Source organism: Schistocerca nitens, chromosome 7, assembly GCF_023898315.1.
Source record: "Schistocerca nitens isolate TAMUIC-IGC-003100 chromosome 7, iqSchNite1.1, whole genome shotgun sequence".
Lineage (NCBI taxonomy): Eukaryota > Metazoa > Arthropoda > Insecta > Orthoptera > Acrididae > Schistocerca > Schistocerca nitens.
Genome location: NC_064620.1, coordinates 43,883,067 through 43,909,370, shown reverse-complemented (window position 1 = coordinate 43,909,370; position 26,304 = coordinate 43,883,067). Strand labels below are relative to the sequence as shown.

The 26,304-nt window shown below is 38.9% G+C and overlaps 1 protein-coding gene across 1 annotated transcript in view; it reads right to left on the bottom strand.

Annotated features, from left to right (window-relative positions):
- Nucleotides 1–26,304, bottom strand: part of LOC126195465 (dynein axonemal heavy chain 1-like) — a 963,710-nt gene that overhangs the window by 442,534 nt on the left and 494,872 nt on the right. The window contains exon 37 of the mRNA XM_049934091.1: nucleotides 12,189–12,407. Coding sequence (XP_049790048.1) covers nucleotides 12,189–12,407 — 219 coding nt within the window. The remainder of the gene's footprint in view (nucleotides 1–12,188; nucleotides 12,408–26,304) is intronic.

Genomic DNA, 26,304 nt, shown 5'->3' with positions numbered 1-26,304 from the left:
GTGGAAAGACTTACCTTAGGGGGAAAAAAGGACAGGTATACACTCACGCACACACACGAAAGCGTTGGTATGTTGATACACACACACACAAAATTCAAGCTTTCGCAACCCAAGGTTGCTTCATTAGGAAGCTGCATTTATGTAAAAGAAAACATAGACTATAAGATAATAGACTGTGTACATCACTTAGGAAGCGAAAAACACTTTGAAGCCTCAGCTATTGAAATAACACCAGGAAAAACTTTAATAATGTGTGTTTACAGATCACCCAACAGCAATGTAAACATTTTCTTTAAAAAACTTGACCTTGCACTAGGGAAACTTAAAAATACTTGCAAAACTATAGTTCTGTGTGGCAATTTTAATATTGACCTCTTAACACACAGCCACCAAAAAGAAAAATTCCTTAATATTATTCAAGAATATAACCTGTGCACTAAAATAAACTCCCCTACACACGTAACAAAAACTAGTGCTACACTTATTGATCCGATCTTTGTAAACACTGACATGCACACCTCAGAAAACTTTAATACCGGCTACAGTGACCACAATGCACAGCTACTTGCCGTATGCGGAAGTGTTGATTTGTCTAGGAATGGAAGTGTTATCTACAACAGAAAATTCAGCACGCAAAACATTGAGCACTTCAAACATATGCTAAGTACCCACTCATGGAATAAAATCTACAACAGTTACAACACAGATGAAAAGATGGATAATTTCATGGAAATTTACAGACATTGTTTCGAAATTGCATTTCCAAAAAAGAAAATAATTTGTAAAGGCCCCAGCAAACCCAAAACTTGGATTACATCAGGGATCAAAGTATCATGTAGAAGAAAAAGGGAACTTTTTGCACTATCAAAAACAGATAGCAGCCCTGAATTTGCTCACCACTTCAAAAAATACAAGTTAACTCTGAGTCGTGTAATAAGGGAAGCAAAATTAAGGGAAAATGACAAACTTATTATGGAATCATCAAACAAAGCTAAGACAATGTGGAATACGGTACAGAGACTTACTGGAAAGGTGGAAACACACAAAAATATTGTATTGTCACAGGCGGGCAGCAAGATCACTGATCCAAAATTAATTGCTAACCACTTCAATTCTTACTACACCAATATTGCTCGTGAGTTAGTGAAGGAACAAATGGGAAAAACATCAAACAAAATATTACAGGAAATTTCTGGAAATAGTGTAACAAATACATCCATGTTCCTCCGTCCAATAAGTAGGAAAGAACTGTTAAACAGTATAAAGTCATTAAAAAATAAATATTCAGCCGGAGTCGACGATGTGCCAGACTATATTATAAAAGTATCAGCTGAACAGATACTCGCACCACTGCTAGATATATGCAATTCTTCACTATCAAATGGTATTTTCCCACAACAGTTAAAAACTGCAAAAGTTGTACCCCTTTACAAAAAGGGCGATCGGCAGCAGATGGTCAACTATAGGCCTGTGTCACTCCTATCAGGTTTTTCAAAAATCATTGAAAAACTAGTTCTGCTACAACTAACTGATTTCTTTAACAAAAAAAATATGATTTCAGGATGTCAGCATGGCTTCAGGCCTCAGTGCAGTACTGAAACAGCCACTTTTAGCCTCATAAATCGTATTTTAAATTCAGTGGATAATCACAAAAAGGTTTCGGGGATTTTCCTGGATTTAACAAAAGCATTTGATCTAATAGACCATGAAATTCTCCTAAGAAAGTTAGAGTGGTATGGTGTAAGAGGCCTGCCACACGAGTGTCTGAAATCCTACCTAGAAAATCGCTCTCAGATAACAGAGGTAAAACACATGGGAAAAAACGAACTCCAAGCTTATCAATCGAAACCTTCCACATTAACCCATGGTGTACCACAAGGCTCAATTTTAGGTCCCTTTCTCTTCCTAATTTTCATAAACGACTTCCCCCTACACGTTCAACACTCCGAACCAGTGCTATTTGCAGATGACACAAGCATACTAATTGAAGGTGAAAATGAAATGGCTCTAAGTTTAAATGCTAAAGTCACAAGTGAAAATGTCTCAGAGTGGTTTATGAGGAATAAATTACTGATAAACCCTCAAAAAACAGTCATCTTACACTTCCATACACAACAAAATAAAAACCCATTAAAACCAAACATGTCAATGGAAAACCAAAGAATTAACAGTGTCACTGAAGCAAAATTCCTTGGCATCTACTTACAAGACAATCTTAAATGGAATTCCCACATCACTTCATTAAATTCTAAACTATCCAAAATGACTTATGCGATGAGGATTATATGGAACAACATAAGTCCTGAAACAGTTAGAGCAGTGTATTACGCTTGCATACACTCCCTATTAAGATATGGCATCATATTCTGGGGAAATTCTCCTCATTGCATAACCACATTCCGGAAACAAAAAAAGATTGTGAGGGTAATGAAAAATGCCAACAGCCGAAAATCATGCAAACCATTCTTTAAAGAACTGGGGATTCTACCCCTACCATGTATCTATATACTAGAAGTTGTAATGTTCCTAAAAAAAAGCATGCTAAAAAATGGAAATGTATTTATTCAAAATAAATCTGTACATGAACACCATACAAGGGCAAATAGTGACATACACAGACATCATTGTTATACCACACTGTGCAAGAAAGGTGTATATCACTCAGGTTCACATTTGTTTAATAAGCTGCCAAGTAACCTAAAGGCCATAAACAAAATCCATAGCTTTAAAAAATCTGTAACATCATATCTCTTGGAAAACTGTTTTTACTCAGTAGCACAGTATCTTGAAAAATAAGTTGGTTGTAACAATATAAAAATGTAATGTAACAATATAGCAATATAAAAATGTAACAATTTATAAATGTAATGTGTACACCAATGTAACAGTATATTAATGTAATATCATTTTGTCCAACATCTAAGGTATGGTATATGTACCACAAAGATTCAGGATGTAAATAAATAAATAAAAAACCAAAGAGGGAAGGACGAAAGGATGTGGGTTTTAAGGGAGAGGGTAAAGACTCATTCCAATCCCGGGAGTGAAAAGATTGGGGATTTCATAGGGATGAACCAAGAGGTTACGAAGGTTAGGTGGATGGTGGAAAGACACTCTTGGTGGAGTGGGGAGGATTTCATGAAGGATGGATCTCCTTTCAGGGCAGGATTTGAGGAAGTCGTACCCCTGCTGGAGAGCCACATTAAGAGTCTGATCAAGTCCCGGAAAGTATCCTGTCACAAGTGGAGCACTTTTGGGGTTCTTCTGTGGGAGGTTCTGGGTTTGAGGGGATGAGGAAGTGGATCTAGCTATTTGCTTCTGTACCAGGTCGGGAGGGTAGTTGCAGGATGCGAAAGGTGTTTTCAGGTTATTGGTGTAACGGTTCAGGGATTCAGGACTGGAGCAGATTTGTTTGCCACGAAGACCTAAGCAGTAGGGAAGGGATTGTTTGATATGGAATGGGTGGCAGCTGTCATAATGGAGGTACTGTTCCTTGTTGGTGGGTTTGATGTGGACAGATGTGTGAAGCTGGCCATTGGACAGATGGAGGTCAACGTCGACGAAAGTGGCATGAGATTTGGAGTAGGACCAGGAACCAAAGGAGTTGAGATTGGAGAGGAAATTCTGGGGTTCTTCTTCACTGTGAGTCCAGATCATGAAGATGTCATCAATAAATCTGTACCAAACTTTGGGATGGCAGGCTTCGGTAACCAAGAAGGCTTCCTCTAAGCGACCCATAAATACATTGGCGTACGAGGGGGCCATCCTGGTAACCATGGCTGTTCCCTTCAATTGTTGGTATGTCTGGCCTTCAAAAGTGAAGAAGTTGAGGGTTAGGGCGAAGCTAGCTAAGGTAATGAGGAAAGAGGTTTTAGGTAGGGTAGCAGGTGATCGGCATGAAAGGAAGTGCTCCATCACAGCGAGGCCCTGGACGTGCGGGATATTTGTGTATAAGGAAGTGGCATCAATGGTTACTAGGATGGTTTCCAGGGTAACAGATTGGGTAAGAATTCCAGGCGTTCGAGAAAGTGGTTGGTGTCTGATGAAGGATGGGAGACTGCATGTAATGGGTTGAAGGTGTTGACCTACGTAGGCCGAGATACGTTCTGTGGGGGCTTGGTAACCAGCTACAATGGGGCGGCCAGGATGATGGGGTTTGTGAATTTTAGGAAGAAGGTAGGGGTGTGGGGTGTCGGTGGGGTCAGGAGGTTGATGGAGTGAGGTGAAAGGTTTTTTAGGGGGCTTAAGGTTCTGAGGATTCCTTGAAGCTCCGCCTGGACATCAGGAATGGATTTACCATGGCAAACTTTGCATGTAGTGTTGTCTGAAAGCTAACGCAGTCCCTCGGTCACATACTCCCAACGATCAAGTACCACAGTTGTGGAACCCTTGTCAGCCAGAGGAATGACGATGGATCGGTCAGCCTCCAGATCACAGATCGCCTGGGCTTCAGCTGTGGTGAAGTTGGGAGGAGGATTAAGGATTTTCAAGAAAGATTGAGAGGTAAGGCTGGAAGTGAGTAATTCCTGGAAGGTTTGGAGAGGGTGATTTTGAGGAAGAGGAGGTGGGTCCCGCTGTGACGGAGGATGGAACTGTTCCAGGCAGGGTTCAATTTGGATAATGTCTTGGGGAGTTGGATCATTAGGAGTAGGATTAGGATTATTTTTCTTCGTGGCAAAATGATATTTCCAGCAGAGACTACGAGTGTAGGACAGTAAATCATTGACGAGGGCTGTTTGGTTGAATCTGGGAGTAGGGCTGAAGGTGAGGCCTTTGGATAAGACAGAGGTTTCGGATTGGGAGAGAGGTTTGGAGGAAAGGTCAACTACTGATTTGGGGTGTTGTGGTTACAGATTGTGTTGATTAGAATTTTGAGGTTTTGGGGGGAATGGAGCTGGAAGTGGGAGATTGAGTAGATGGGAGAGACTGGGTCTGTGTGCAATAAGAGGAGGTTGAGGTTTGTTGGAAAGGTTGTGGAGCGTGAAAGAGTTGCCTTTCTGGAGGTGGGAAACCAGGAGATTGGAAAGTTTTTTGAGGTGGGGGGCGACGTGCTGTTCTAATTTGCAGTTGGCCTGTAGGAGGATGCTCTGAACAGCCGGTGTGGATGTGGGAGAGGAAAGATTGAGGACGTTGATTAGGGATAGGAGTTGACGGGTGTGTTCGTTGGCTGAGTTGATGTATAGCTGAAGGATTAAGCAGGTGAGGGCTATGGATTGTTCAGTTTGGAACTGGTATAGGGACTGATGGAAAGAAGGGTTACAGCCAGAGATGGGAAGTTTAAGTGTGAGGCCTTTGGGGGTAATGCCAAGTGTCAGACAAGCCTGAGTAAATAAAATATGGGAGTGTAATCTGGCTAAGGTGAAGGCATGTTTGCGGAGGGAATGTAAATAAAACTTAATGGGGTCGTTGTGAGGATGTTGTGAGGCTGACATGGTATTTAGATGGTGGAAAGTGTAACATGAGGCTAAAATGAAAATAAAAATATATGGGGAGAGATAAAAGTGAACTAGTAAGCAACTGGAGTTCTGGTGTGAAAAAAGTCGAAAAAGTGTTGGTTAAAGCTGAGCTATGTTGATCCTGTGGTGAAATTGGTTTGGTAAACAACGATGTGCACAAAGGTCAGGTAGTTGTATTAACCTCCAAAACACGTTAAAGGGCGGAGAAATTCGGGAAAATTTCGAAAAACTGCGTGTAAATGTATTAAAAGGAGTGGTTATGTGGTGGCAGATTATGAAAATGAGCCTAACAATTGTCTGACGAAGAAATAATAACGTTAAAACCTGTGGGAAGCTGCTAAAAAATGATCAGTGATGTGGGAAAAACGGGAATGGAAATAAACCAAAAGTTGTCAGAACTAGCCGAAATGGTGGTTTAATAGGTGAAAGGAACTGAAGCTGTGCAATAGTATTCACGAGGTTACACAAGAAAAGTTTGTAAACTGGGAACAGTGGATTTTATAGCAGTGATAATGTTGAAAGTGGTAAAAATTTTTTTTTGTTATGGTTTGGAAGTAAGTTATGTATTATAGAGTATATATATGCAGGATAAAATTGTATGATAGATTACGGTAAAAAGGGAAGGTGAATACAAAGTGAAACTATTTGCACAAACAAAAAGAGAAAGTAAGATGACAGAAAAGATTTCAAAATGCAACAGTGACAATAACGAACATAATTTTTGGGTTCAAATTAATGATATGAATATAATAGGGGGAAACATTCCACATGGGAAAAAAATATATATAAAAAACAAAGGTGCTGTAACTTACCAAATGAGAAAGCGCTGGTATGTTGATAGACTCAATTAAAAAAACACACAAACATACATACAAATTTCAAGCTTTCGCTACCCACAGTTGCTTCATCAGGAAAGAGGGAAGGAGAGGGAAAGACGAAATGATGTGGGTTTTAAGGGAGAGGGTTGTATATGATGGCTAAGATGGAGCTTTTGCATCAGCATACTCTGAAAGGAATCAAACTGGTGTAAAATCTGGACCAGGGGACTTGTGTTTACCAATTGATGTAAGTTGCTTCACTACACTAGGATATCTGTTTCTAAGTTACTCACGTTGGCTGCTGTTCTTTATCCAAATTTTGGAATGTTTACTTTGTCTTCTCTGGTTAAGGAACATCTGACGACCATATTTAGTAACTCCATTTTAGTGATACTGTCATTGGTATTGTACATTGAAAGTATTGGTTATGTCCTACAACTGCTGTACTTTACATATGACCAGGTGCTCTCTGGAATTTCTGCCAGATTTTGAGACAAAGTTTGCAACTGGAAACTATCAAAAGCATCTCACACTGAAGACAGTACTCAGTCTTGAGCTTCAGTTTAATATTGCCAGTCTTGGAGATTTTGGATTCTTTTAAACAAAGCTTGCTTTTTGGTTGCTTAAGTAATAGTGTTCTGACCTTTTTCAGTACCATGCATGATCAGTTCCATTTATTAATAATTTATTTTATATAAGTCTCTCAACTGCTGTCAATACTATTTCCTTAAATTTAAGCCACAACTGATGTACTTATTAATTAGTTCTTCAAATCCTACATGTATAGAATATATACAAGGATATTGGACATGGTTAGGTCTTTACAAGATAAAATACCATTTGTATTGCATTCCTAAGGACTAGATATTGAAGTAATTTAGCAAAGAATCATTTGTACAACAAACATTAGAGGCAACATACAAAGTAGAATATTCATAATGCATCTTTATTTTTGTTGTTTGGTTTGTAGGTACTCTGTCAGATTGGAAAAGCAACGATCAATTAAGTATGCCTTTAGTTCAGCCTTAAAACTACTGAGTTTACCTACTGATTTAAAACGGTTAGGCAGATTATTGTAAATCTTTATCCCAGTATGTAGAGTGCCTTTTTGGCATAATGTGTTCTCACCTGTTTCATATGAAGGTCAGATTTTTGCCTTGTATTGTATGCATATATATTTTCATTTTTTTAATAAGATATCTGGGTGTCTATCAATATATAGAATGATGAAAACTGATGTTTCATAGATAAAAATGCAAGGAAAAGGAAGAACTGACAGTTTTTTGAATATGGGTCTGCATGATTTTGTATTGTTTACTCATTCAATAATTCTTAATATTCTCTTTTGCATCCTGAAAAGTTTAATATTTGTTGTTGCATTGCCCTAGAATATTATGCCATATTTAATTACAATATGCACATAGGAGTAGTACACATTTAACAGGTTGGCTTTGCTGCAACAAGTTTTTAAGATCCCTATCAGGTAGAAGGTTTTGCTTAATTTTCTTTGCAAATATTCAATGTGTAACTATCATTTTGTGTTGTTCTGGAGCCAGAGTCCCAGAAATTTTGTGCTGTCAACACTTTCAAGAACTCTGTCCCTTAGTTCTATTTGTATTATTTGGGTGGTGTCTTCCTTTTGGATTATAGACGTTCAGTGCTACTGCCTTTTCTTTGTTTATAATTAGCTTGTTATAGCTGAACCACAGTTCTACCCTGTTCATTGTTTGGGTAGTGGAGTCTTCTAGTTTTTCTTCTATTTTACCACTAACAAGGAAGCTTGTATCGTCTGCAAATTGGAGGGTAGTTTGGCAATACTTGTTGTACATAAGATCAGTGACATAGAGGAGAAACAGAATGGGTCCTAATACTGATCCTTGAGGGACGCCATATTTCACATTTGCACATCCTGAATAGTAGTAGCCGATTTTGTTATGGTCAGTATATTGCACTTCAACCACCTGTTTGTGACCACATAGGTATGTCCTGAGCCACTCATTGGATGTACCTCTAATTCCTAAAAGGTCAAGCTTCTGCAGCAGGGCATTATGGTCAATGACGTCAAAAGCTTTGGATAAATCAAGACATATGCCTGTCACAAACTCACTTGCATCCAGTTTAGTACAGATTTCATTAAGAAATTCAAATATTGCACTTTCAGTTGAACAGCCTTTCCTGAAACCATTTGTGAGGGAGAGAAAATGTTATTTTTATTTAGGAAATCAGACAATGTCTTATTTAAAAAAAAAATTCTAATTTTTTTTTTTAAATACAGGCAATAGGACTATTGGTTTATAATTTGAAACACATTCTGGATTTCCTTTTTTGAGCAGTGGTTTCTGTTTTGCTGTTTTTAAGCATGAAGGGAAGGTTCCTGATACCAGTGAGGTGTTGCACAAATGTGTCAAGGGTTCAGCTAACATAAGACAGCATTTTTTAATAATTCCACATGAGTACCCTGTTTTCAAGGTTTTTATAATTGATAAAATTTCTTCAGTATTTGTGGGTGAAAGGAACGATGTAGACACGTTCCTCACATTATTGGATGATGGAGGTGAGCTACTTAAAAAGAATATTCACAATTCAGAAAAGGGCACTGTGATGCATTGCAAAAATACCACCAAGACAGACCTGTAGGGAAGCTTTTGTACACTATAATATTATGACGGTATATTCACTGTACATATACCAAAGCATAATGGCGGTAAGGTCAAGCGATAAACACCTCCTAAATAAAGATGTACACAAACACGGTACAAGAGGAAATGAAAATTACTACATGATAAACAGAAATCTAAAACTGTCTATGACTGCCCCTGAAGAAGCAGGCAAAAGGTTTTTTAATAAACTCCCCAAAATCATTAAAAAAGAAACAGACCTAAAATGTTTTAACCATCATTTGAAACTATATCTCACAGAGAAATGTATATACAGTTTGGGTGAATACTAAGAATGTGTTTAAACATATCATTACTGAAATGTACCTTTAAAAATTATCATTTCTGTATGTTGTTTGGATTTGTGTGTATATATAAAGTGAAACATGTAATACCTTTGTATGCTTATAGACTATTTCTGTTTAATTATTTGTTTCATTTATATATAATGAAATCAAGTTTGATGTTAACAGCCTATTGTATGACACACCCAATACGCTCAGCTGGATTTTCAGCTGGAGTCCATGGGCAAAGAATAAATAAATATTCTGTTGTGTTCTTCCAGTCCACTCACCAACTGTTCACCACACTTGCAAAATATTTGTTGAAGGTCCCTGCAATTTTTGTTGGGCAAGAAATCATTTGTCCTTCATATCATAAGTTTATATTTTTATACTGTTCAGTTTCACTTGTTTGATTTTTTATAACTTCCCATATAGCTTTAGATTTGTTTTTTTGAATTTTCAATGTATTTGTCATTTGCCAGTGTTTTATCTTTCCTTACAACATTTTTGAGGTTCCTCTTGTAATTCTTCAGGTACAAATGAAATTCATGAGGCATGTTCTGTGTCTTTGCTATATTGTGTAATCTTCTTTTCTGTGCATAAGAGATTCTAATACCTGTTGTAATCCATTTGTTCTTTTTGAAGTTAGGTTGACTTTTTATTTATTTATTTATTTTTTATGGAAATGCAGCTTCATAGTATGACATGAAGATTTCCATAAATTTTTCGAACTTTTTGTTGGTATTTTCACAAGTATACACTTCGTGCCAGGTTTCTTCACTTAGTCTCTGTATAAAAACGTTTATTTGTTTGTTGGTGAATTTTCTTGTTTCTTTTACAAGTTCCTCTTTCTCATTTGTTTCACTTGGGGTGTGTAAAGCAATAAATTGTGCATAGTGATCACTGAAGCCAGTATTAAGATTCCCGGCACAGAAATTGTGATTAACATTTGTGTTTATTAATATCTGATCAATTGTTGAGCTAGTTGTTGGTGTAACTCTTGTAGGAGAATCTATGGTGGCTTTTATGTTATATGTTTCCAGTAGGGCCATTACGCCTTGCTGGTCTTTTGAGATTTCTTGAAAATCGATATTGATATCTCCACATATAATCACTGTTTTGTTGAAGTTTTTTATAGTATTTAAAGCTGCAGAGTTGATGACAGAAATCATTTAAGTTCACATCAGGGCTCCTATATACACAGATGATTATTAATTTTAATGCAGAGAGTTCAACTGCAGATACTTCAGAAGCTTTCTTTTCACCTAACAGTTCAATGGGTTTTATGTTACAATAATCAATACCAGTTTTAACAAATATACATGACCCTCCATGACTGGATGTAATTCTAGAGAATGATGATGAAAGATTGAAGTCTGCAAGTTTTGTGACTGTATGCTTACACAGTTTGTTTGGAAGGAGTGGAGACTGTCTCTTAGGAAGACATCAAGCAAATTCTTATGTGCTTTTCCTTTTAAATAGAAATATTTTCCTTTTATTTTTGGTGGATATGGAAGTACAGTATTAAGTCTTGCTATAATGACCTTGTGGTCACTAAGCCCTGTATCCATCTCGATGCTTCCTATTTGCTCAGGATTATTTGCTGCTGAACGATCAAGTATGTTTTCACAATCATTTATGCATTGAATGGATTCCTGAACTAATAATTTTTTAAGAAAACACTTAGTACAATTTCAGACGATTCTTTGGGCCTACCACCTACTTTAAACATGCATTTTCACTAGCGTTTTGAGGGTAGATTGAATTCACCACCACTTATAACTGTATGAGTGGGGTACCGGTACCTATTTGAAATGAGACTCAAGATTTCTTTGAAATGATCAGCAACTGTATCATCTTTGCAGGGATTTGGTAAAAGGAACCAATTATTAATTTATTCTGTTTGTCAAGCAGAACAACTACCCACGCTACCTGCAACTTTTGTTACAAGATAAACTACTACCAACAGCAGCAAACACACTATCTGTGAGGCAGTTTGACCAGCCAGTTGCCAAGTATGCTGTCTAACGTGATGTGCTTCACTTTAATGGCTACCTCATGGCCTGTACCATCTGTGTTCTCCTCACCAACATCAGAATTTCTGAACTGCACATCTCTCCCTGCAACATATCCTTCATTCCTGGCATCAATCTCTGTTAGTTCCTGTCCTCTATCTACCTATCTATCGTCTTCCCTGCTCCCATTACAGTACTACACACACCTTCTACCCTGCCAACGCATGTAGATACTGTCCTTCTCCTGCCCCACCATATTCCTGCACCTGCTCCCACATGCACCACTTACATCTTTACTCATTCCCACCCTGTTATCCCTACCATTGTTCACCTTATGTCTATTCTGTACCCCCACTTCCTCCCCCTGCTTATCTCAGGCACAGCTACAATTGGGCCTTAGCATCCAGAGATTGGCTGTGTCTGTGTGAACTGTGCCTTGTAAATGTATGTGTATTTCCTACTTCTGATGAAGGACACAGGCCAAAAGCTCAACATTTCCAACATTCTTTTTCATTGTGCCTCTTCATGACTCAATGTATCCTCTGTGTAGTGAGTAGTAATATATCGTTTCCATATTGCTGTTATTCCATCCTGTACTTTCCACTGTTAGAAAGTTCAATATAGATGCTGAGGCATTAAGACATTGATGTAATTATCAGGTTTCATGAATTAAATAACCACAATTAACAAAAAATAAATAGTGGTTCTGGGCACATATATGGAACTTCACAAAATTAGAAAATGGTTATATTAAGTAGAATGTATGCATAAATGCAAAGAAATTACCTGAATTTATAATTAACTGTCTGGTGGCAGTTTGCAAATACTCTATTACAGCCTTTAATTAATTTATTGCCGAGTTTAGCAGCTCAAAGGCTGCAACACAATACTACCTAAGAGTTTTGAGATAATTTGATGTAGGACTTAGGAAAGTATTATGCATTCTCAGTCAACTTACTTTAATTTCTCCTGGTACATGCATTAGAAGGCCCTGGAAAACACGTGCTAAATCTCTAAGGTTAAATGTGTAATGGGTACGATCAGGAGTAGGCCTCATTTCTGATTCAATTGCACTATACACTGCCATTGTTGCTGATACAACCGCTGTTTCCATACTTTTGTCCACTGTAGAACAACGGCCAAGCCATGATGACACAATTGTTCCAAACATTCGAACCTATACAGAAGAAAATATTTTCTGACTACAGACAATATTCAAATACATATTTTTTATTAACAATATTTATTAATAATAAACAATGCTTCAATCATTATAAAAATAAGAAAATAAATGTAGGTGTCACAGCAATTACTTCAGTTATCTGTTACAAAGTCAAAGATGCAAAATTCTGAAGACTAAAATGTACAGGGATGCATTAAACAGATGTTACACAGTTTTGGTTCGGAACATTGTTGTTAGCAATGTACCATCTTCAGTTAAAATGTTTTATTTTCCTGTTTTAGTCCAATAGGTATTGGAGCTAAAATTCCATATTAAGGACTGCATTGATGCTTTATGGGGGTAACATCTGCTTCACTTAATCAACCTCCACTAGTCCCATATACCACATACACCTCCACCTTGCCCCTGACCTCAACTTCACTCATTCTGTACTGACACCTTCTTGTCCAGTGTCTCCCCTTCCTCTGTACACTCACCCCCTCCCAAGGCCCTCCCCCCATAGCAGTGTCATTGTGCCCTCCACAAACTCACCGATGGCAGTGCCAGAGTCTCGCATTCCTATTCTGTGCTGCCTCTCCATCCTACAATCCTATACTGCAAACCTGCTGCCTGCCTCCCAGGTGTCAGCACGCTTCCCCAAACCCCCCTCCCACTGCAAGTCTCCATCTCACTCCCTATCTCCAAATCTCCCTCCCATTTCCAGTCTCCATCACACTCCATACCTCCCTTTGCTCCTCACCCAATCCACTCATCAAAACCACTCGCCTCAGTCTATGTCGCATGGCCCATTTCCATCCATCCAGATGGAATGCTTTGAGAGTTTGAGGATTCCATGAATTTTGTGCCTTGTGGTATTCAATGTTAAACATCAGAATTAAGACATAAGATATTGACAACGCAACAGTCCCACAAGATTTTTTGTAAATCTAAAAGATAACAACCTGTAGTGAGGTAGAAAGCAACATGATCTAATGTATGAAGATCAATGTATACTTTTGAACTAGTACACAATATTATTAAATGCAGTGTGCAACTTTATTACTTCATCATATACCTTTATTTGGAAAATACAATGGTGTTACTTAACTGAAATAATAGTAGCCAGAGTGAATATTCAGATCAAGGAGACACTATCAATTTTAAATGGCAAAAAGAGTTCTGTTCTTTTGACATATAAGGTTGTCATTGTGGTTTCCCATAAGCCTACTTCACTACAGGTTCACATTATAACTTTTTGATCATTTTGTTAGATATGTGGATTGCATGCATGACATAGTTGGAAAATAATTTTTAGAACAGTAAACCTTGATATACTTATTCGAAAAAGTGTCCTTCAATGTCACAGAGAAAGTACAGGGACAGGACAGTGCTTTAAATGACTGACTGTAAATAACTGGGCAAAATTAAAATTAGGTGGGTACTTTTCAACTATACAAGGCAATAATAAGTGATGGGACAGCTACTACAGTAAATAATTTGTTATAGGTGAAGAAGTGATGTTATGGAGGATACAAATTTAATCCATTGCAGCTAAGGGCAATGTGGCTGTGAAAGAGACTGATGATGTTGATAATGAAAATAACAACTGTGAAGATAAGGAAACAAGTGTAGAAAATTGTATCAAATTAAAAAATGAGGTAGTTGGACAAGTCATTGAGTTAGTTGGACAAGTAAATTCAAGATGCTGATTTAACTGCAATGTCAAATCATTGAATTGATTCAGTCACAAGGAGAACTGGCATACACAAACCTAAAAACAAAATAAGGCAAACCAAAAGCAAAGTTGAAACTTCCTGGCAGATTAAAACTGTGTGCCAGACCAAGACTCGAACTCAGGACCTTTGCCTTTCATGGGCAAGTGCCAACTACGCTACCCATGCACAGCTTCACTTCCGCCAGTACCTCGTCTCTTACCTTCCCAAAAGCAATGTTTCTTGCTTCAATGGGAACATAGAAGTAAAATTGAACACCATAATGAAGATATAAAATGAATGCAGGAATGATCTGATCAAGTGGAGTACAATGGACTCCTCAATGGTTTGCGAAGTATGGTTGCAGACAATACCGAGCAAAGAAATTACTGGTGGTGTGTGTGTGTGTGTGTGTGTTTACCCTAGATAGAAAAAAGCATGGTCCAAAAATTAGTAAAGTTTTCAGTCTTGTTTATGTGCCAAAGACTCAGCACCTCTACTATTCGGTGAGTTGCTATTACTAAATTGCTTATATTCCACCAGAACATTCCATTACCAAATTTCATTATTAGCAGTTTAGAATTTCTTAGGGTGATAGCACACAACAAACCATTAGACAATAGAAATTATGTTAATACCGAGACCTGGGCAACATATCAACCTGATAACAATAATGGCGATTAGCCCTTAATGTAGAGAAATGTATGGCTACAAAGCACTTCACAAAAAATGTTGCATTCCTTTGGCTACAATATAAATAAACCACTACTGGCATCAATTACGTACAACAAATATCTGGGATTAAATTTGCACAGTAATATCAAGTAAAAAAATTGCACATTGTTTGTTGAAAAAGTAAATGGACCTTTATTTCACTCATAGCAGAGTGGAAAACTATGGTTTGTCCATAAAACTGATTGCTTACAACAGTCTTGTGCAGGCTGCATTTGGGGTCCACACTAAGAGAGAATAGTAGGGTATATCAAGTGTGCAAAAACAACAGTGTGTATGGTTGTAGGCTTTGCTGCCTCAAGGGGAAAGGTATACATTTTATGAACATCTCAACTGATATACATACAAAGAAAGACACAAAATATTTCAAGACAATCTAACTGAAAACCTCCTAGAATTCATTTCCAGGACTGAACCTATAAATATTCTTCAGCCTTCGACATCTCTTTTCTGAAGATGAGAAGATAAAGATGGGATGGGAAGAACTCTTAAAAGACAACAAAATAAAATATATCCTCTGAAATGTGCACTGTAATGATTCATATAATATAGCTATAGGTGCAGAAACATAGCACATAAATTGTTTAAAGAACTGGTTGGTAAGTAATGAGAAATCTATGATGAAAATTATGTCATTTGCAATACTCCTACCAAACAGCATCTAATTTACTATCTTCTGCAATGTTCATGCCAATGCAAACCATAATCTGCAAACAAATAGTTTCACTACTATTCAGTAGTTGAAAGTAGATTATTCTGTGCACTAACTGATATTAAGTGTCCAGCATTACATTAATGGTGCACACAACAGGACCGGCCTTTTACTGATTTTTTATTTTTATTTTTTATTTTATTTTTTATTTATTTTATTTTTTTGGACTAGGAGCTTCTATAACCTTTTCATGCTTATTTAATGGATACTGAAGATATGTTTTTTCATACTGGTGTTAGTAGTGATGAGAAGCCGCTACTGGGAAAAATTGGCAATTGAATTACACATTTTTTCCTACAGCCTGAATCTAATGACAACATGTCCTTACAGAGAGTATAACCATTAAACAACACTTTATATCAACAAAAATAATCACTGTTTAAAATATTATATGGTCAGATTAAAAAATCTCACCAAGTGGCAGCAAGAGGAAACACACATAAAACATGCAAGAGAAGTGTGAGCTTTGTAACCAGTGACCCCTTCTTTGGGTGCAAGGACTTAAGGGAAAGGAGGAGGGATGAAGGAAAAGGACTGGTGACACTTAGGAAATGGTGAGAGTTATGGAATAGTCATCCACAACGCCATGTCAGGGGATACTTACTGCACAGGGTGAGATGGAAAGACTAATTGTTGATGTCTGCACTGGGTGAGATATAAACACCTGAGACCTTATAGGTGGACAGGGCGTTTACACAGACCAGGAGAAAAAATTCCCGGATTTTTCCTGGATCTCCTGGTCAAAAATACATTTTCTCCCAGGTGAAAATACGCTTTTGCCATGTTAAGTGACAGTATACTTTCCCTCGGGACTGTAAAACTTATCCTTTGATAGGATATGGTTTTATACAGCAGCGTAGAATTTCCCGGTACTTTAGAAAACGATACTCAGGGGAAAAAAAACATGTTTTGTAAAGATCTTTGATGTGCAGCAACATGTACGCTGCATGTTTTCGTATTACGAAAGTATAAATTCGAATTCCACCAACAGGAAAAGTTAATGGTTTAAATTAATATACATAGTGTTGACACAAGAGAAGCAAAGCTTTTGCATATAATATTTGTCTTGAAGATTAATAAGCTACAAGAGAAGCTAAGCTTTCACTTATAATGTTGATCTGTTTAGCACATGTTACACTTTAAGATACATCACAGAAATACGCCAGCAAAATTTTTAATACAGACATAAATCTGATCTTCTGGGCTCGAAATTCCTCTAAATGGCTCATCAACAAAGAGTTGATTTTTAAAAGAGACCAAACACTCTGTGATTTAAGAAATCCATCATACATTCTCGCACATAGTTCATCTTGTGTAAAAGGAAATTTACTTTGAAAATAATGCTTTCCGAACAACAATTCGCAATATTTTCCCGTGACCTGTTAAAAATAGATTCATTTCAGCAGTTGTCAGAGAGCGGCAGATAAGAGGCATCACCACGCTTTCGCAGCTATGATGATGTAGGAAGCCCGTATGTACGTACGTGTAAAACAGTGAAAGATCTTACATTATGTCATAAAAGAAACAAGACATCAGAGGATACTCCAACAGCATCAGAATTTCGTGAACCACACTAAAATGCATAGTTTGCCTTACAGTGCATATTCGTATGTCCAGATTCTCAATGATGTAGGCTTCGACCAGATATAAAGCTTTTCAGTGTGGTTCAAAAATGGTTCAAATGGCTCTGAGCACTATGGGACTTAACAGCTACGGTCATCAGTCCCTTAAAACTTAGAACTACTGAAACCTAACTAACCTAAGGACAGCACACAACACCCAGTCATCACGAGGCACAGAATTTTCAGTGTGGTTTTCAGGATGTAAATTTTCTTGGAGTACCAGTACTGTACTATCTCATGTTTGGTTCTCTATTATGGCATAATGCCATACGTGCTAGATGGTGAAAACGTGCACCTGAAATGCAGCGAACAGTTGAAACTAGCCAATAGTGTGGAATAAATTGACTGCCTCAGCAGGAAAGTTTAATAAAAGCCAAAATTTATTTTTCAAACCGACAAAAATAACTTCATTTTTCTGCAAAGCGATTAATGCTTGACTGTCAGAAAGGTGGAAATAAAATAAAATCTGAAACTAGTAACATAGTTTGCCCTTCTGTAATTATGTGACTGTATTTTAATTCACTTGATAGCTCCCAGTCACAGAAATCCATATTGTTTTCATTTGATGTGAGAGCAGTAAACGAAGAGGAAACAAAAATCACTAAATGTAAAAACGGGTCACATAGAGACCTGCTCTGCGCATCAGAATGTCAAAAATAAAAAAAAAGGCTTTTCAAAAATAAGTTCATTTTGTAGTGCACATCATTCTGAAGAGCCTGATACATAAAAGATATATCTTCGAGGATATGTAAGACACGTCATTTCGTCTTAAGTGTGCAGTGAGGTGCCACGCATCTTCAAACAACACTGTTATACTGCACGTCACTGTATTTTGCTTTGTGGAGCTCAAACCTGTATATTTTGTAATGGATTCCATCAAACTATTTCAGAACAGTGAAAATTAAAATGTCCTGTTGTGCCTCTTCTGCTCCCAGTCGGCCGGTTTGACAGTCTGCTCTCCCCCCCCCTTTCTATTTTTTTTATTTTTATTTTTAGAAAACCCCTCGCAGTTAATACTGGATAGGATTATTTGTAACCATGAGAACAAGAACTCTTCAGAAAAACTGGACTTTCTTCCTTCTTCTTTATCGTCGCCTTGTCCCACGTCACGTAGGGTCGGCGTTGCTCTTCTGGATCCTTCTCCTCCATAGTTCTCTATCCATTGCCTCTTCCTTCTTCCATCCTTTCTCCTGTAGGTCCCCGGATAGCTTATCCTTCCACCTCATCTTCAGTCTTCCTCTCCTTCTCGCTCCTTCAGTCTCTATATCTTCAACTCTGTTTCTGATATACTCTTCTCTGTAAGTGTCCGTACCACCTTAGTCTGCTCTCTTGTATCTTTTCCGCATGAGTCACACTTTCACAGCTCCTCTAATAAATTCATTTCTAATTCTGTTACCCCACACATCCACCTCAGCATCCTCATTTCCGCCACTTCCATCTTCCTTTCCTGGGCTACTGTGATTGGCCATGTATCTGCCCCATATATCATAGCAGGCCTTACCACCGACTTGTACACTTTCCCTTTCAACCCAATGCTCACCTTCTTGTCACACAACACTCCACTCATTTTCCTCCAGTTGTTCCAACCGCAATTTATTCAATGTTGTATCTCGCTTTCCAGTCCTCCATCCCTCTGTATGTACGACCCCAGGTATTTAAATTTGCAGACCGATTTCAGCATTTCATCCTGGATCTTGCAAGACCTCATCTGCACATCCTTCAGTGCTAAATATTCTGACTTTGTACTGCTAATTTTCATCCCTCTTTCTTCTAGTGCCTTCCTCCAGTCCTCCAGCTTTTCCTCAATTCTGTCGATGCTCTGCTCACAAAGAACCACATCATCCGCAAACATCATATTCCACGGTGCTTCCTTCTTCACATCTTTCACCAGCACATCCATAATCAGGTCAAAGAGGTAGGGACTAAGCGCAGACCATTGATGTAACCCTACTTTTACTGGAAACTCGTTTGTCATTCCCACACTACTTCTCACCTGTGTCATTGCTCCTCTGTACATTTCCTTCACTAACCTCACATACTTCCCTGTCACACACTGCTCTCTCATGCTTCTCCATATTTTATCCCTTGGGACTCTGTCATATGCTTTCTCCAAATCAATGAAAGCCATATGTAGATCGGCATGTAGCTTCCCATGTCTCTCCACTATAGCATGTATTGCATCAGTCATTCCCCTTCCAGGCATGAACTCAAACTGTTCTCCACACACCACAGTCTTCTTGCATAATCTTGCTTCTATAACTCTTTCCCAAATTTTCATTGTGTGTGCCATCAGTTTAATACCTCTATAGTTACTGCAGTCCTGCACATCACCTTTCCCCTTACATATTGGGATCAGTACACTAGTTCTCCACTCGTCTGGCATCTCCTCCTGTCACCAAATCTTCTTCATTAAATCCCAAAGGAGTTCAATTCCCTTTTTACCAAGACACTTCCATACCTCAATGGGGATCTGGTCTCGGCCAACTGCATTTCCATTTTTCATCTTTTCAACTGCCCGTTCAACTTCATCTCTACTTATATCCATCGTTAATCCTTCGTTTGCCCCTCCTTCCTCAGTTTTCACTCTTACATTTTCTTCATCAGCAATTTCTCAAAATAATTCAACCCCAGAATTATTCCTGTTTCATCTTTCATTTGTTTTATTGCTGTTAGATCCTTAGAAGCTTTATCTCTTGATTTGCCAATCCGTATCACTTGTCTCATATCCTGATTTTTCTGTAGTTGTTCGTATGCCTCCCTTACTGATTCAGCTTTAGCTTTAGCTTTAGCCACAGCTTGTTTTGCCTCCTCCTTTGCACTTTTGTATGCTTGCCCATCCTCAGCACTTCCGGACATATCCCACTTCCTCTTAGCATCTTTCTTTTCCTTCACAACCTTCTGCACCTCTTCATTCCACCACCATGCTTCATTATCTTCTGGCACCCCTCTCCCAGATGTTAACCCAAACACTCCCCGGCCTTCCTTATAGCAGCACTATTTATTTTCCACCACTCCTGCACACACTCTGCCAATTTTACCTTTCCCAGTACTTTTTTACTGAACTCCTCTCTCAAATTTTTATCCTTTAATCTCCACCACTTAATTTTCCTTTCACATTGATTTATGTGCCCCTGTCTTTTACATACTTTCAACTCACAATCTGCTACAATCAACTTACGTTGTGTTGGTATTCCTTCACCGTGTATGTCCTTAGTATTTCGCAGCTCCCCACTATTTTTCCTTCTACATAATATGTAATCAATTTGGCTTTTATTTTCGCCACTCCTGTATGTTATTAGTTTTTCTCTTTTTCTTTGGAAGTAGGTATTCGTAATCACTAGACCAAAAGCCACTGCAAACTCCAATATCTTTTTTCCTTCCTCATTTCTCTCGCCATACCCCCATCTTCCATGCCAACTCTCTTCCCCACCTTTCCTTCCGCCATGACCATTTAGATCCCCTCCGACTATTACTCTTTCATTCTCTGGTATTCCGACCATTACTCCATCCAAATCTCTCCAAAATTTTTCCTTCTCGTCCTCCGAACATCTCGTTTGGGGTGAATAGGCTGTCAGCACTGTTACCATTACTCCGCCAAACATCATCTTAACACACATGATCCTATCAATTACTCTGCTGACTTCACATACCTCTTCTTGAAGCTCTCTGTGCAGAATAACTCCAACTCCATTTCTTGATTCCGGGCTTGCACTACTATAAAGCAGCTTATAGCCTTCAGCTAAGATCTTTGTCTTATTGCCCTTCCACCTTGACTCTTGCACACACAAAGACTTTATATTCCTCCTCTGCATCATGTCTACTATCTATGTTCCCTTTCCTGTCATTGTTCCCACATTTAGAGTTCCCACTCTGATCTTGAACACCTTTGGATCCTTTGCAAAACTCCTCCCCCGGGGATCCGAATGGGAGGCTATTACTCCGGAACATTTATCTTGAGAAGCACCCATCATTCCTCTTGTTTTGGGAATGTTTTTACAGCCGGATGACATTCCTGCCGCCAACCCCCTTCCCTTGTTAGAGGGGCAGAGGCTTGCTAGTTTTGGTCCACCCCGGGTATTTTTTTCCCCAGTACCCACCATATCTGGTGAGCTTTCCCCTAACAACACTGAACATTCGCAAACCGAATCAACCACATAAACAAGCTGCACTTGGCATTCACCGGTTTGGCTTTATTCCGCTCAGCTCGTATAGCCCCGTCCTGTTTTGTCTGCAGGAAAGTTTATTTCTAAATGTCACGAGGATTCCCCTGGCAAAGACGTCACGTACACTATGCACGCATTCAAAAACCAACTCATAATTCATTCAGAAATCAACTTAGAATGTGTTCAAAAAGCAGCAGGGGTGCGTTTCAAAATCATATGAATAATTGATAGACCGACATGCGCTGGATGCTAGGTGCTTTGTGAAACAAGGTTTTTTTTTTTCCTCAAGAATATGAATTTGCCCCCTCCCCCCGAAATTGCCGCCCGGTTCAGATACCCCGGTTTGTCCTCACTCCCCACTAGATCCGGGCCTGCTGCACACGTGTGAATCTGGCAGCTTGGGCGTGCCAGTAAAATTTTTCTGGGCACCATGTGGCTGGTTGCTGCTACTGCTGCTTACACAGCCAAGAGCCACATTTCTGTAGCCAGAAGCGGGAGAAGGTAATACTCATACACGACAACAAGACAACTCCAATTTGTTGTTATGAAGCATTGCATAGTCTTCTGAAAGCCTTTGACACATTCTGCTGTTGGCAGACACTTGTACAAGCACTGTGTTATATGGCGCATTTCCTTTGCAATTTAAGTTTTATTTTCGTTTTATTTTCACGTTCATGTTTTAATGCTGCAGTATTATTCCACAGAAGCAGGATACAGTAATATCCTTTGTTAGAGTAATGGTTCTTACCAGTCAAAATCACAAAAATTTAACTGAAAACTAAAACAATGAAAAATTCCTGGAATTCTAATAAATTCCCAGATTTTTCCCGGTTTTCTCCTGGATGAAAAAATTCCCGGGTTTTTCCCGGATCTCCCGGGATGATAAGGTAATAAGCAAGACATAAATTATGAGAAGAAAACCATGAAAGAGTAAATATGAGCAGAGAGCTAAATGCATTATACATAGTATACGAAGATAGGTGTGTGGGGCAGCAGAGGGGGAAGGGGAGGTGGGGGGGGGGGTGAATGGGTGACAGGTTGGGGGAGGGGGGGGAGAACACCAGCAAATATTAGTAGGACTCACACGCTGAGGATTCCGTGCAAACTTAATTGTGTATGTATATGGATTGTTCATCTACAGGTTTTGATGCATAAATTCTTTACACCACCAAGGGATTGTCAACCTTAGTATGTAACACAAATTTCAACTTCATACTTTGCTAATTTACTAGTTTCAGCTCATCACATATTGGCATCTCTTTCGCCATCACTATAAAGTTGTGTGAGGCACCATAGCAGGCCATCACTATTCAACTTGCTGGTGCCAGGCAGCACAGGGCAGGCAACCTGGTGATGGCATGATCAAAGATCAGAAAACAGCTCTGCCATGTGGCCTGTGCATGCCGCCATCCCACTGATCAGTGCTCACTGTCAAACAAATTGTTGTTGTTGTTGTTGTGGTCTTCAGTCCTGAGACTGGTTTGATGCAGCTCTCCATGCTACTCTATCCTGTGCAAGCTCCTTCATCTCCCAGTACCTACTGCAACCTACATCCTTCTGAATCTGCTTAGTGTATTCATCTCTTGGTCTCCCCCTACGATTTTTACCCACCACGCTACCCTCCAATGCTAAATTTGTGATCCCTTGATGCCTCAAAACATGTCCTACCAACCGATCCCTTCTTCTAGTCAAGTTGTGCCACAATCCTATTCAATACCTCCTCATTAGTTACGTGATTTACCCATCTTATCTTCAGCATTCTTCTGTAGCACCACATTTCGAAAGCTTCTATTCTTCTCTTGTCCAAACTGGTTATCGTCCATGTTTCACTTCCATACATGGCTACACTCCATACAAATACTTTCAGAAACGACTTCCTGACACTTTATACTCGATGTTAACAAATTTCTCTTCTTCAGAAACGATTTCCTTGCCATTGCCAGTCTACATTTTATATCCTCTCTACTTCGACCATCATCAGTTATTTTACTCCCTAAATAGCAAAACTCCTTTACTACTTTAAGCGTCTCATTTCCTAATCTAATTCCCTCAGCATCACCCGATTTAATTTGACTACATTCCATTATCCTCGTTTTGCCCCGCAGAAAAGTATGTTCACTGTGGTTACTTGGACTCTGCTCCGATTCTGAATTGTATTGCGTACATTGCCTTGACTATTCTGGAACTTGTAAGGCATTTCTGACACTTATTCTCAACTGCTCGGCATTACTTGTGTGTGGAGTTACGATGTAAGCGATGACACTGTGTTTGGACTTTTGCACACGTTTCTCAATGATTAGACAATGACAACAAGTGCGTTCTTTGAGGTGTTACTAAACTTACTTCAACAGCAACTGGAGAGCCAACAGCATTCGAAGTTGCAGCAGCAGGAACCCAACACTGCGTTCAATAGTGTGTTGATAGGACCGATGGCCAAACCACAACAGCTGCCAACTCACCCGCCTTCTTTTCCCACCTATTACGAGTCTGCAGAGGACAGAGGATTGGGAGGCATACAAAAAGCAATTATGGCAGTACTTCGCTGCCTGCAAGGTAACAGACACCAATATTATCAATTTTTTTTATATATATATTTTTTAATTTGTACATAATTCCCTGTATGAATCACTTGTTATGCAGGTTGCCACTATTTCAAGTACCTACTTTCCTCTCATTTAATGAAATTGTTAACTTACTGACATCTTAACATTAATAGCATGCTTACGTTATTTTATAAATGGTGGAGTTCTATTGGTACAACCTCACCTAATGTACCATGTTTGGGCAGCAGATTTATAGGGTCTTGGTCAGAAGAGTCAGTTTGTTACCACTCTGTACAAAGTGTCTTATGCTGAATTATAGTCAGGACAGCTGTCATTAGGTTGGTTTCTGACAAAGAGATCTGTCAACAGGAGATTCAATTTGAAGATTCCTGCTTGGAACAAGTCCTTACTATTTCTCAGTTGTTTGAAGTTGTCTTTCTGTGTATCAGGATGACAGCTGGAATCCTCTAGTCAGATGTGGGTGCAGTACACAATGTTGACAGCAGACATTCACATTCCAGCATCTCCTTTGAAGTGAAAATAATGATGGCTCAGCAAGCCTGTAAGACACACACTGCACAAATATGTACCATGGTGAGCAGCTTCCATATTGGGACTTATGCTGGTTTACCTATTTGGGTACACGTTTTATATTTCTCTCTTTATTTTTGTTCATTAATTCCCCTAAGTAGTTTACAGCAAAGATTAAAATGTAGTATTGCCCACAGCAATTGAGCCTTTGGAGATAGCAGGAAAAAATGAAAACTATTCATTTTCTTATGTTTTGTAAAAACTCCTATCAGATGTTTCAGCGATCTTGTACTATCTTTCACCATCCATGACAGACAGAAGGCATGAATTTGTCAGTAGAGATAAAATAGGGCCCTCACACACTTTATGTGTGTAGGCCCCATTTTATCATTATTCAATTAATTTTATTCGATAAAATTATTTTAAATAAAACTGTGCTAATATTAATCTATTTTAATCATTTAATTTGTCTGAATTACCTCAATAAATATATCAATTAAAATTATTAATTTTAACTGAATATAAAACCACTGAAATACCCGCACATGAAAAAAAAATATTCTTTGAGATTAAATATTAAAATACCCGTATGCAGTTGCTAGTCTCCCAGTGGGCACCTTCTTAGGTGGCGGATAGGGTAACACTCACCAGATATGGAGGGTACTGGGGCAATAAAATACCCAGAGTGGGCCAAAACTAGCAGCTGCTGCCTTGTAGCATGATATTGTCACATAGAGGAAGTGTAAGTAGATGAATGACGAATACTAATTTCACTTAATGAAGGTTTATTCAGCACTTGCACATACAAGAGCATGGAACGAACTGCCTCTGGCTGGAACACATACGGTATATATAGAGCAACAGAGCATTCCAGTACAATGATTCTTCCCATTTGTGGATACTTCTATAATGTACTCAAACCGAATATAGAAATTAAAATTATACAGTCCACGTGAGTTTTGAACTCACGACCCTCCATGCAACAATCTAGTATCATAACCACTACACTATGGTGACTGCGCTACTCAGCTTCTTCTGCGGGATTGCTCCATCCATAAGAGAACAGTTTCTCGGTGTTACGTCCTCCTATTCCAGGAACGAGTTATCGGTCCCACATACTCTGACTCCCAATGACTGATGTTCGCCCTGGCAGTGATCTTGTTAGAACTTCCCTTGTCACTACATTCTTCGTTGCCTTTCTGCTTGTTGCCTGTTGCTGGAGCTCCGAATTAATGCCCGGGTTGCAGGATCCTTATAGAGCTTCATTCAAAGGATACGGACCGTATCTGTGATCTTTCATGAAGATTTCGTCTCGCTGCACTCTAGGATCTCTCTGCTAAGCAGAAGGAGGACACCAAGATATCTCAAATTATGCTTGCCTTAAATCGGTCAAAGGATGTGAAAGGACAATTTAAGCCTGGTCGACCCATACCAATTCCACCAGCCGAAACGCCTTTCCAGTACGTTGGGATTGACCTCCTCGGATGATTTCCAATGTCTGCTAGTGGCAGTAGATGGATTATTGTCTGCACTGATTGTCTGACACGCTATGCCATTACAAAAGCCGTGAAGACAGTCGAAGCATTCGAGGTATCCAAATTCATCGTAGAAGACAATGTACTAAAAATATGGTGACCCAAGGTTGATAATTACAGATCGAGGGAAAGTTTTTCAATCACATCTTGTGACAGAGATAAACTGTCGGTGCAACATAACTCATCACATGACAACTGCCTACCATCCGCAAACTAACGGGCTTACTGAACGCCTTAATAAGACCTTGGCCGACATGCTATCAATGTTTGTCGATGTTGAGCAAAGTAACTGGGATGAGGTGATACCTTTCGTGACGTCTGCTTACAACACCGCCAAACAAGACACCACAGGATTTACACCA